Source organism: Triturus cristatus, chromosome 2_1 (assembly GCF_964204655.1).
Source record: "Triturus cristatus chromosome 2_1, aTriCri1.1, whole genome shotgun sequence".
Taxonomy (NCBI): domain Eukaryota; kingdom Metazoa; phylum Chordata; class Amphibia; order Caudata; family Salamandridae; genus Triturus; species Triturus cristatus.
The window spans coordinates 1,143,097,104-1,143,111,201 of NC_140581.1; the positions used below are offsets into that span (position 1 = coordinate 1,143,097,104).

The 14,098-nt window shown below is 44.8% G+C and overlaps 1 protein-coding gene across 1 annotated transcript in view; it reads left to right on the top strand.

Moving 5' to 3' along the window:
- HELQ (helicase, POLQ like) overlaps nt 1–14,098 on the top strand; it is a 365,741-nt gene that overhangs the window by 46,202 nt on the left and 305,441 nt on the right. Inside the window, exon 7 of the mRNA XM_085636579.1 lies at nt 5,931–6,029. Coding sequence (XP_085492705.1) covers nt 5,931–6,029 — 99 coding nt within the window. The remainder of the gene's footprint in view (nt 1–5,930; nt 6,030–14,098) is intronic.

Genomic DNA, 14,098 nt, shown 5'->3' on the forward strand with positions numbered 1-14,098 from the left:
TACAGAACAGGACCCATTATTTAGCCCACTAAAAGCTGGCTCGCAGGGGCGGGCACCCATAAACAGCGATAGGAGGAAGGGGGGCTCTGGCAGCGACGGTAGCCTCCCCAGAGCTGTGGCGGAGTTACAGGGCGATCTGGATGCAGACTGGTACAGTAAGGGTACCTCTGCGACAGGCGGTACAGTAAGGGTACCCCTGTCCGGCACAGTAAGGGTGCCCGAGCCAAGGTCCAGGAGCCGAAGGGGGTTCTGGGAAGACCGCGACGGCGCCCCGTTAGTCCTTCGGGCGGTTGGGGGGCCTGACCAACCGGGGGTGGCCACAACACGCTCCGCCCCTGTCGGAAGGGGCGGGAGTAGGAGGCAGATCACGTGACCCAGTGGATGATCTGCAGATATTTATGTGCCACACTGCCGGGCATCGACCCACCGTGTGTGCTGGCTCACCAGGCGGGCAGGCAGCAAGGGGCTGCCTGCCCTGGATCGCCCGTAAGATAACCCAATTTTATTATCATACTGTGTTGTATGAAATAAACCTGCGGCAGTTCTTCACCCACAAATAAAGTGTCAGTGTAATCCTTGGGTGATGTCTGTGTATGCGTGTTGACTGAAGCGGATGACGGTGTGGTCACTATACAAAGTTCAAGAACATGCTCAGTTGGATCCCTAAATTCAGTCCTTCCAAAGAAACATACAATTCCATGTAATTCTTGCTCTGTCATGTTCTGCTTTCTATTTGGATGGAACAAATTTGCCTACTGTTAGCAGATGTGTGTACAAAGAATCTTTGAAATGTAACTCTTTGCTGTGCCCCCGACATGAATAGAGGCTAGGGCGGTCGACCGCGAATCTGGGGAACCGGGTTTGAGTCGCGGCAACGATGCTGAACATCCTGTGATTCTGGGCAAATCACCTAATCTCCCCGTGCCGAACAGAAAAATTAATGTGTCCTCATGTAACGCAACTGGTGTTATGTTAAGCGCTCCGATACCGGATCAAGTTCGCGCTATATAAAACTCTGTTACAAAAAAAAATGATTCACTACACACTTATCTGCTTTTGCCAAATATGCGCTCGCAGGGCAGGTAATCTGACGGACATGTTGTATATTTCAGAATTATGGAATACAAATTGTTTTGATCGTTGTCCATAACAACACACTTCTGAAATAGATGCCTGCTACGCAAATAAAGGCCTGTAGTGTTTGCCCCTGGAGAAAAAACATTTATTTAATTCTCTACAGTCATCGCTAAGCATGCGGGGACGTTTAAAAATATAAATACACGTACAGGTATACAAGACATGGGCTTAGGCCTGTCGACTAAAAATTCAAGGCTAAAAACCACACAAGCCATGGCGATTGGTCTGCAGAACCAAGTATTAAAAATACTTTGTAAATGCCACGGACACACTGTTTTCTTTTGGCATAACAAATAAAGGTCATACTTTCACAGTGAGAGTAACTGGAAAGCTATGCTTAAAAAATATTACAACAAACTGAAAACATGCTAGATGCATTTTTAAGACTGTCATACTTTAAACTGTTTGTTGAAAAGACGTTGCGATGTTAGTCTATTAACACTAATCAGCTACATGTTGTAGAGAGATCAGACAGACACTCTGTCAATTTCACTAAGGAAAGTGGACAGTGGCCTGAGTAGAGAAATGTTGTTTGCTGATCTCATTCCTAAAATTCCTTACCTCTAAAACGGCCTTCGACTTACTGCTCGCTAAACAAGCAGGAAGTGGGATAAGGGAGGGGCTGGCATATGGTGAGCACTTTCGCGGGCGCTTTGATGTTCTCAGTGGCCGCGCGGCTCACTGAGAACATCAAAGCGCCCGCGAAATGTACACGCAGGCTGCCAAATGGTGCGCACGCCCGGCGCACATGCACTGTAGTTGCGGGCCTGAAAAGCACTCGTTTGCACTTCCAAATCCCCGTTTTCTATAGCTCTCGCCAGAGCAGCGCTAAAGCGCTGGCTCAGGCGAGACCTAAAAAAACGGCACGTGTAATGAAACCGACTGAGGACAAAAACACTAACAATACACTGAATGTTTGTTTGCAGACCAGATCTCTTCGTGTTAAAAGTTGCTCAAGATTTGCATATGGGGGTCTGTGTCTGACATGTCATGGTGGGTGAGAGACACTGGGCCGGAATACAGCCTGGAATGGCTGAGACGTTTGAAAAGATCACACCCATCACTTCTGAGTTTACCTCCAAACAGCATGTTTTAGGTGGGGCGGGTCCTGTAGGGTTTCACACCTGGCAATAATTAAAAACAGACAACGATTCTCTGGAGCTCTATATATACACCCACGCCTCTAACTTTACTAAGAAAAGCACTGATCCTTTTCCCAACTATTGACTGAAAACCCTTAAGGTATTTAATACAGCGCCTGGAGACACCCACGGGTGATTAGCCGCGCTTTACAAATCATGTTTAATTTGATTACAGCAATGCAATCCCCGTTTATATTTTACTTAATCTTGCATTGTCCTGGAGTATTTGCTGTTTTACAAAAGGTTGCCTTCCTGTATTGTTGTTCACTAAACATATGACTCTTTCAGTACATACATACTTTGAACTGAATCGCCTTTTGGTGTCTGAGTGAATTTAGGTGGTAGGTGGGCGTTCACAGGCCAGGATGGGGAGCTCTGGGAGCGGAGGCAGAAAGCAGCGCACGTTTCCCACAGTGCTTAATATAATACAGCTGTGCAAACTATATGCTCATTCAATCTGTGATGGCTGCCTATGTGCCAATCGTATTTGTGGGGAAATGAGAAACAAGCAGAAAGATGTGCGAAAAAAACAGGTACACATGTCTAACAGGGTGAGACACTGAAGAAGACAAGTGGTGCAATAGGGAGAGCCGGGGCGTGTGCACCACCCCAAATGCCACCACCCTTTTCACAGACCTTAGCGAAGTTTAATACAAGGTCTCATTTGCAGAATTTAAACACTTTCAATGATGAGTATTCACAACATAATCACTCTGGTTATTCATTTACCTGATGCATCTTACAAGAACTGGCAAAGCCAATGGGTCTGGCTTGTTTCAGGCATAGGGTTGCTGTAGTGTGATATGTCTGGCAGCAGTAAGGGAAAGGTCACAACGATGCATTGAAATACTGGTCAGGATTTTAGTTGACATGGTTTAAGCCATTCTCTAAATTAGCCAAGTCTCTTGTACAAGATTCCTACCATAAACACCCTTTTCGTCCAATTAAAACAGTGGTGAAAAAAAACACACACGTGCAACTGGTCGCTGAATTTTGCACTAAAGGAGGGGTTAGTAGGGGTCGCTGGAACAAACCAGCAAGTGAAACTGTAAGAGGACCCCCTGCCAGCCGGATCAGGGATTGGAACAGGGAGGACAAGGGTACCCCGTGAGGAGGGGGCGTCGGAAACAAAGAGGAGGGAGGGGCGGCAAGGACAAAGGGTAGCACTAGACATGAAACAGAAGAGATGGGCGGAGGCACAGGGGTGTTTGAAGTCTTATCGCCGCTCCAAACTAGATTACCTGTTTTGTAAAGATTTGCACCCCCTCTAGGCCCAGTTCTCCTAAAGAAGGAGGGGGGGGGGGGGGTTCCTGTCATTGTGATGCGAAGAACATAAACATCGTTCAAGGGCAAACAGGGTGGGGGGCTATGTCTGATAGCAGTTTAGGGTAGTGAGAAGAGATGTAATCCCCAAACACATCCCTTGTACCTAGACAATAGAACTATCACGACACTGATACAATTGACCAAGAACACCGTCCTCAACAAAGTGCTACAAATAAAGGTACGTTTTGTCTGGCCGTTGCCTACGTTAAGCTTCAAGCCTTTGTTGACCCCAAAAGTTCAGGCAGCAGATAGATGGTTTATATGTGAAGGGGGCTCCCCCGTTACCCCATGTCTCCCCATCACGGACAGAGTGTGTTCACGACGATATGTCACCGTTAAAAACAATTAAGACTTCCACAACCACACCAGCGCTGTATTGAAAGCCTAAAACGAGTCACTATACATTAAGCGTGGAAATAAAATAAATATTAAAAGCAAATTAAAAGTGAAAATCAGGAATATAAAAGTCGCGGTGAAGGACTATTTCGCTCTAAGGAATCCAGCTCCCCGCACTCCTGCCTTGACGAGGGGCTGGCATATGGTGAGCAATTTCGCGGGCGCTTTGATGTTCTCAGTGGCCGTGCGGCTCACTGAGAACATCAAAGCGCCCGCGAAATGTACACGAAGGCTGCCAAATGGTGCGCGCGCCCGGCGCACATGCACTGTAGTTGGGGGCCTGGAAAGCACTCGTTTGCACTTCCAAATCCCCGTTTTCTTTAGCTCTCGCCAGAGCAGCGCTAAAGCGCTGGCTCAGGCGAGACCTAAAAATGGGGGGGCTGAAAGAGATTTCGGGGGGGCTAAGTCTTCCAGCCATAGGCAGAGTGGCTGTAAGAAAGGGTGAACACACAACAAAAGCCTCATTAACGAGTAAATCGTCTTTTAAAGACCTGTGAAGTACTCGGGTCCGGCTGCAATTAGACGGACGCCGGCCCGCGAGGCTGTCTCAGCCGGATTGACACACATGAGGGGGGGGGGGGGGGGTGGAGGGGGGGGGCTGAAGCCCGGTGAGCCCAATGGGTGTTGCGCGCCTGGTCCCTCCCCCCCCCCCCCCCCCCAACCTCGCGGCCCCCACGCTCCTGACATCTGTCGGCAAGTTTCTCTACTGCATATCTTTAAGTGAGCAAAGTCACATGTATGGAAATGCATTTGGTTGCTGATTCATTTGGGGGAGTGGTGGCAGCACCTTACTTTTATCCTCTTCCCATTTCCAGAAAACACTCCCTCACATTGGACGGGCTGTGAAGTCACAATTGGGAATTCTACAGGTGTTAAAAGTGACCACTTAATAATTGAGTTGGTATTGTATAGTTCTCACTGCAAATTTAATTAGTTGTCTTGTGGAATTTGGCATATGGTTTTGGTGCTAGAGACAGATTCGTTATTGAGAGCACTTGAAATGGGTGGTCTTCAAATGAGGCGAGGATCTTATTTCATCCATCTGGGAGAGTCAAAGCCACTCAGTCGAATCAGATTGTTCAATTTGCATGCTAATTTTTTCCTTAATTTCTCCAAAGGATGAAGTGTCGGCTCCAATTTAGTGCCAGTTGGAATGTGATGCAAAAGTAGTTAAAACTGCTGCAAGGAACATTACACCCAGAAATACATTCTGAGATTTTGATACAAGTTATTGAAGCAACAGTTCTTCCATTTCTCCATAATTGAAGTGTCAGGAGCAATTTTAGTGCAAAAGTCCTTTTATGTTGACTGCAAGAGCAGTGGGTAGTGTATTGATGCTAAAATGGTCCTAATTGTGCAGCATATCCACTCTCTTCCCTTGCTTACTGTGTCATTTTGGTGCATTTATGGCTTGTGGTAGGTGTTGGATTGAGAGCACTGAAGCCAGACTACCTGAGCATTGCAGGGCTCTAACAGCACTTGGGAAATGAACAAAATTAATCAACTTGTTTGAACATTTATCTTGTCACATCCATAGTCAGTGAGGGGAAATCCTTATGGTTTTTGCACTTATTCTGCTTCTTTCATCCATTGCCCCAAATTGTAAATTGATAGAAATCTGTATTCATTCTACAATTCCACTTCTTTGTATTGTTATCACAGCATGTACCATACTGCTGCGCTGCTACACGGATGTAGCCTGAATGTCCAGTATACACAGGCTGTTGGCCACCTGAAAATGTTAATTTCGATTCCGTTGTTCCATTTCAGATTTTGTTTAACCAGTTGTTTAAAATTGCGAGTAGATTGACAGCTCTAGCAATTTCTGTTTAATGTTGTATTCCACATTAATGTCTTCTAAATCCACCAATGCAATTTGGTTTTCTCCATCTTTAAGTATTTGGTACATGAGGAATGTCTCTATTTTAGGTTGAGTTAAAAGAATTTGTGAAAGTGCGAGATGGCATCTATGAAGTGGACAAAAAAGCAGAGGATGGCTTGACATTTTCTCGACTTCTTGATTACAAGGTAATATTTATGAGTAATATGTACTTTCATGGCAGAAGCAGTAGGATGAAGCATCTTAACTTTTCTACACTGTCAACATGTCTGTATCTAACCGGATCATGAGAGGTAAATATGAGATCTACATGGTATGTGTCCTCAAAATCTTTGTCACTGTTTTAATTTGAGACTATGATAATCAAAATCTCAATAGAACAAGCAATGACAAAGAAAATTGTTGAGGCATTTGTAAGATTGGTTTTCAAACTAAATTTTACTGCTGTACATCACAGGTACAGCAAAAGTGGTAGCTCGTCTCCCATACATGGAAGGGGCTTAATCATGTTCCTAGGATAGTGGGCAAGGACACACTTAAGCACACCTACACCCCCACAAACACCCCTAAACCTCCACCTACATTTGTTTTGAGAAAATTGTTGTTGTGAGACACCTTCACTGGGGACAATCCACTATGACTCGTAATCACCATGGGCATCTAAACCTTGTATGATCTAGTACCCTAAAACGTTTTTACCAGGCAGCAACAGTGCACAATTGTTTCCAGCCACTGATTAGGTACAACAGATAAAACTTCTTTCACAAAGGCATAAAAAACATTGCAAACAACTCTTACAGTGTGGTTGAGTGTGCGTTAGTGAATATGTGTGCACAACTGTGCGTGTTGTGGGATTTTGAGTATGTGAAGGTGTGTTGGTGTTATTCACATTGTGTGCAGTTTCGATGGACAAAGTCTCTGACCACCTTTACTTTTGTACGACTGTCTTTTTTCTCTTGCCAGTTCCCTTGTCTTTTTGGTAATACTTATGGGACTTCTCAAACTGTAGATCGGTGCTCTTTTTTTGACAATTTTTGTGCCCTAAGACTTGGAGGCCCATTGATGTTCTCATTCTATAGTCTCATGGTCATAGCCCCCACTAAACCACAGTGTACAGAATGTATAGGTTTATAAGTTTTTGGGTGCAGCAGATGGGCCCAGGAGCAATACCTTCTCATCTTTCCTCGTACATCAAGTGCAGTGGCTTGAGATAGGTTAGGGAGGGTTTGTGGTTAACTGTTCAGTGTTTATGCTATGTGTTTGGAGCATTGATAAATGGTGTATATAGGTTTCACAAAAATAATTTACATCAGAAAGTGTGCTCAGGGGTGATGGTTAGCGATCAATATCTGTGCATCTGTCCTTAAGGTTACCATTAGCAGATTGCAGACATTTTTTATAGTTTTTACAGCATTGGCACCAGACATCGACACTGCCATCCCTACTGGATACAAAATCCTGCACCAGGACAGACCCCATAAACCAGAAGGACTCGCCATCATCCACAGAGACACCATCAAGTGTACCTCTTACACTGACCCAGAAGCCACTTTAATGGAACTCATGCCCTTGAAGCTTCAGACCGACCATAAAACCACAAACAAAGACACCCTCACCTATTGGCCCCCAGGACCTTGCACACACTTAAGCAACCGCCACTCTGACTTCACCACACCCCTCGCCATGGTCACCAAAAACTTCATACTTCTAGGCGATATTTCAGTGATCCCATGGACTTCAATTCCACAGACTTGCTTGAAAGTCTACAGAACATCTGCCTCACCCAGCTCGTACAAGGCCTTACCCACATCGCCGAACACACCCTGAACGCCACCTTCTCCTCCAGTGACAAGGTTAAAGTCAGCCACATCACTCCACTCAGCTGAACAGAACACTACATCATCCTCTTCCACTTAACAAGGCCACCAACCACCCCTACTGAGTCTAGCAACACCCCCAAGCCGCTGCTGGAATTAAGTTATAAAAACAGAATGGCTCAATGCCCTTCAAATAAACTACCCATACCACACCAATGACCTCATCAACGACACAAGCAACTTCAACAACTGGATCACCACCTGCACCAATACCCTAGTGCTCTTTAAGAAACCCAAACCATACAACAAACAAGCTAGCTGGTACAATGCTGACCTCAGAGACTCCAAGATAGCCTGCAAACAACTCAAAAGGAAATGGAGAACTACTCAAGGAACAAACGCAAGAATCACCTGAAAGGATGCACTTAGACATTATCACCATAGAGTAAACGCTAGGCTCATGACGCTCATGACAGTTCCTAGTTTTCGCACTTCCAGTTGGGGGGGTCGAAGCTTTAGCTACAGAACAACTAAATTATGCAACACGCTCCCAATGCATATTAGGTTAGCAAGATCGCTATCTTCCTTTAGAAAGAGTCTTAAAACCTGGCTGATCCAGAATTAGATCACGATCCCCTTGGGCTCACATTTAGCTTCGGCTCCAAGACACCTCTGGGTATTCGCGTGCCCAATAAGTTAAATTAACATAACATAAAAGAGACCAAGAAAAAGACCCTGACCGTGCAAATCGAAACTACCTCCAACTGCAATGAACTTTTTGCCATCATAAAGGAATTCACCAAACCAAAAGCTGCAATACAAACCATAACCCCTACCCAAGAAATCTGCAACAACATCTCTGTTTATTCCACAAAAAAATAATCAAGATCTACAACAACATCAAACCCCCGCCCCCATTGAACTCCCCAGCCTGCTAACCTCATCAACCAAAGAATATCAACTGACAGCCTGGAACCCTCTATCAAGGACACTGCATCAATAATGAAGACAGTTCACTCGGGCTTCTACAGATCCCTGCTCCCACCATATCTACAACCTAGGAAGAGCCAGGATCAGCGCTGCACTCCCTTCCATCAGCAATACCACCCTCTAATCAGCCACCTTCCCAGGTAGCTGGAAACAAGCCAAATACATTACGTGCCTCAAAAAAATTCTCACCCAACTCTGAAGTACTCAGCAACCACCAACTCATATCGCTGTTCTCTCCCCAGTCATTCATCAAGAAGACCATCAACAGACTACTCTTGTACCACCTGGAATGCTACAAACTCCTGAATGACTCGTAATCAGGATTCTGAACCAACCACAGCACCAAAACAGCTCTCATAGCTCCCATAGATGGCGTACACACCATTCTCAACTGTGGACGGAGCGCCACAGTCACCCTCCTCGACCTCTCTACCGCTTTCAACACCATCTCATAGCACATACATCACTAGACTACACACAGCAGGGCACATACATCACTAGACTACACACAGCAGGAATACAAGTATCAGCACTAAAATGGCTAGCCTCCTTCCTTTCTGGAGGAACACAAGTCATTCTCTCACCGTTCACATCAGAACCTAAGGACCTCAGGGATCATCACTCAGCCCCAAACTTATCAACATATACATGACTCCACTGGCAAGCATCGTCAGATCCCATGGAATCAACATCATCTACGCCGGTGACACCCAGCTAATTTTTTCCCTCTCAGACGACACCGTTACCGCCAAGACACACTTCAAACAGTGCATGACCAACGTGGACAATTGAATGAAAGAAACCTTCCTCAAGTTAAACACCAACTATACTGAAGTGCTGACCTTCGGGAATAAGAGCTCACCTTGGCACTCCACCTGGTGGCCCGCTGATCTTGAACCCATACCCACCCCAACCTAAGAACCTAGGCCTCATCCTGGACACCAACCTCACCATGAAGTCTCAGATCAACGCCACCTACTCATGCTTCAACATCCTCCGCATGTTTTGTGACATTTTCAAGTGGATCCCACTGGACCACAGACGTACCATCATGTGTGAGTAGTTGGCCTGGTATATGCTGTCCACTAATTATAGTGGGCACCCTGTACCAGTCCAAACAACTCCTTATTGATGATAGGTTAAAGACAACCTTTATTGAAAGCTATCCTAGTGGTAGCTATGGAGAGCAGTCTTCCGGCTAAGTCTTGAAGGAATGTAAAGCAGCTTGTTTTACCAGTCTATAATCTCTTGAATGACTAAATTAAAGACAACCACACCAGGTATATATTTAAAATATATGTATTTATTTCTAAACACATACACGTTAGGCCCTTGGGGTGAGCCAAACCATATACTAAAATAGTGGTATAAGAACCACGACTTAGCTAGACACAAGGCCGAGAGCCTTTAGAAACGCTGGGACCCCAAGGAACCACCCAAGGTAGTGACACAGGGGACCCACGGGGGCCGTGTGCAGTGTGAGAACACAGCCACGAGCTCCAGTTAGCTTCTATGGGGAAAGTCGCAGTTAGATTTTTAAAGATTAGGGACACTTAGAAATGAGTCAGGAACAAACCCTTTGGGACTTAGGAAGTTCTAGGGTCAACACCCATGGGAGCCTGTCTGGGAAGTGGTTACACCTCCCTGTGACAGGAAATCTATTGTCCAGGCCACCCCTGCCGTAGTTTTGGTCAGCAGCAGGAGGCCAGTCCCGTGTCTGTGGCTGCAGCATCCATTTTGTGATGCCAGGGCTCTGTTAAGTTGGTACCGGGTATACCGGTGCTGTCATGTCTCTCCCTCTAGAAGGGTGGGATCATAGTCTCACATCAGGAATTGATGTGGGGGTATGATTCCAAGGTGTTTCCAAGGTGTTTGACACCAAACACGACATGTTTCCGTGCAGCCAGTCCAAAGTTAGCATTAACCGTTTTAAATATAACGCACTTAAGAGTATGGGGTCAGGCTGCACTATTGACAACCCCGGAGAAGAGATTCTGAAGGCTGCAGAGGGACTCAGCTCATGCCTGGGCACCCTCTCACATATAACCAAGCACCCCGCCTTCAGGATTGTTAAGGCCTGCCATAGGGGTGACTAATAGATTTCTATGTGCAGTGATAGGTGAGATATAGTGAACCTATATCTCAGTAAGGGGTGCATGCGCCACCTTACCCAGGCTGCAGTAGCAGACCTGTGGTATCATTTTGGAGTGCTTTCCAGGGGTGGCATAATACATGCTTCAGCCCCTGGTAGGCCCCTTGGGTACCTATGCCCTGGGTTCATAGTATACCATATACTAGGGACTCACAAGGGTACCCCAGAATCCAATCTAGAGTGTACCTAAAGAACATGGAATCAATTTAGAGGTGAAGCAGCTAGGCTGGGGCCCTGAATAGCAGGGTCCCAGCCAGACTAAAGTCGAAAAACAGTGAAACACCAGCAAAAAGTGGGGGTAACCATGTGAAGAAGATCCTACTCTCCTACATCATGGAGGCTCTAATCATGAGCAGATTGGACTACAGCAATCCACTCTATGCCGGCATCCCAATCCATCCCCTTCACAGATTTTAAACTATTGAAAATGTTGCAGCCAGACTCCTCAACCTCTTACGCTGAACCCACCCCATACCACATCATTCCTCAGAGAGCACCACCGGCTTCCCTTACAGAAGCGCTTCCAGTTCAATCTTCTCACACAACCATTTAAGTCACTACAGTACACGGGACCTGCATACCTCAATCGCCAACTTCAGTTCCACCAACCCACCAGACAACTTCCCTCAGCATCAGTCTCACTCACACACAAGCAGAACATGAGGGTTGATCATCCTCCTACCAAGCTGCCAAATCCTGGAACAATTACCCCCAACACATTAGGGCCTCCTCCTCACTTCTTGAATTCCGCTAGAAGCTGAAGAACTTGCTATTCATTCAGTCTTCTTGATGGCCCATTGAGACTGCCTCTCTAGAGGAGCCCAGCTTCACCACCCGCCTACACTCATCTACTCGGCAGCTAGATACCCTCGTGGTTGACGAGTAGCATTCTACAAATCCACCTTACATTACATAACTTTACTTCTTCCACTCTGTTTCTTTGTCAGCAGAACCTGACTGAAGGGAAATACACAAGGTTTCTTGCCATTGCAGGCCCCTAGAGATTGTGTATGTCCTGCGACAAAAATTACTTTGAGAAGGGAATTTCTGTCAAAACATGGATGCCTTAAATCCGTAAAAGATGCCCTTACTAGGCAGTCGGTCACACCAAAACTGGTAGGATTTGGAAATGTAAGCCAGAGCTTCCATCAAGTTTACTGAATGCGTTTTGGACAGAGAATTGCATGACCCTCCTGTTCTTGGTGCTTTCGTATAGTGTAGCTGCTTGATGCTCATTTTCTAAAGACCTTGTTGAAGCTTTTCTGGGTATCTGTGCTGTTGACTTGCCCTTGTGGATGCTTCTTGTCAGTCCTAAAAGTCAAAAAATGGCAGAACATAACTTAGCTTCCTATACCCATCATCTGAGTGTGGAGAAGGTTACCTTAAGAAGCAGTGCTGCAAGTGAAGGGGACCTGATATCTTTTTTTCTGGTGAAAAATCTCTTCCCTTCACCACCTTGTATTGTTTATGTTCTTCTTTGACTCTATTCTTTTACTATTAGTGCAAAGGTCCAGCACCATGTGGCCTCCATGCTAGTTGACCGAAAAGGACGTGCCTGATTTTCCTTCACACACCACATATCTGTGGCTTCTCTGAGTGAGGGGTCCCTGACTGAGACTCAAAGTCTCCAATAATGAAACTATTTCCTTTGCATTTGTAGGTAAACTCTTTCTCTGTATTATGATTGCCACCGTGTTTTTCTTTGAGTCAGTAAGACTGTGAATGGTAAAGATTTGTAAACTGTGGCCAAGTAACTCCATGTTGGCACAACAATTGCACTGAGTTTGTGATGTAGATATCTGTGAACGTTGAAGTGAACATCCCATTTACCCAGTGACTACATTATGACTGTTTTCTTGTTGGCAAGAAAGTTCCAATGTATGCAATCATTTTGCAATGGGTATACATTGCTTATACCCAGGTACCTGTTGCCTCTGAATGTGTGTATTCCTATTTATTGAGTATTCTTTTGTGTTTCTTACAGATTGACCTCCATTAGTAATATGTATTTGTATACTTCAATTTATTAAGCTGTGATGATAGGGCTTTCCCCCTTTGTGGCAAACTTTTTTTTCTTTGAGAGTTCAGGCAGTTTGCGCTTAACCTTTCATAACTTTTCTCCAAAAGAGAAATTTGGTTCAAATTTGCCTTCTTTTTTGTATGGCTTGACAGCAATGCTGTATCCAAGATAGATTGTTATCAATTCTTGAAAACATACACATAGTGAACGTTGGCTCCGTCCAGAGGAGTACTGTTCTTTTACCTAATGCTCTTTCTTGTATCATTACACTTCCCAGGAAGTGCTTCATCGGAAAGCTTTAAGAACTATATTGCTCCTGAAAAATACACTCAATCATAACCCTGTATGTTACATTTAATTACTTCAGTTCATTTTATTCATCATATTTCGGGGTACCGGCCTCATCAACCTCTTGATAATACAAATATATATTTTTAAAAAATGCAAGAATTCAATAATTTCGTTATAACATATATACAGAATTAAAAAGTTAAACACAACTTCACACACTATATATATTATTTACAGCCCCCTTGAACGCTTAGAAAGCTACCCCCAAACGTTTCCTGCAGAGCCAAACGTTATATAAGAATGTTCTAAGGCAGAAAACCTTTTGGGGTGAAGTGTTGATTTCTATAACTCGTAGATAAAGCAAATAATTTCGAAACCCCAATGTTTGGTATAAAGGGCTGATCCATCTGCTCCTTACTTTCGCATATGCTTTGCAAAAAACAGAACATGCTGTTTTCACTAGCCCCAGAATGGCACAAATTGCACGTAAGCTTCTTGGTGACACAAGCTTTCTATTTGAAGGTATAGGCATTTTATGCAGATTGTGCCAATTTTGAATTTTATAAATAAGGTTTTGCAGCATGAATCCTTTTCTGTATTCACATGCTGTGCATTATACCGCCATCTAGTGGTTGGGTCCGAAATTCTTTTTTTTTTTTCCCTTTGGGGCATCGTTGACAACCATTTAGTGCTAGTTCCATCCCTTGTGTGATGTCAGACGGCGCCCCTGAAGTTACTGTGCGTGGTAGCCATCTTCAGATTCTTTTTTCCGCCGTTGGATCTGGAAGTGAAGGGAAACACTCTGAAGTTTTGGATGAAATTCCCCCAAAAATGAATTAATTCGAGAGGAAAAAAACATCGTTTATCGATGGAGAAGACACTGGAGAGGGAGAAAAGACCTCGGTACACCTTTCACTGTCGGGGGATCCCAGACGAAGCAATGACTCAGATGAATCGAAATAAGGCAAGCTAAGGGCCAAGGAAAAT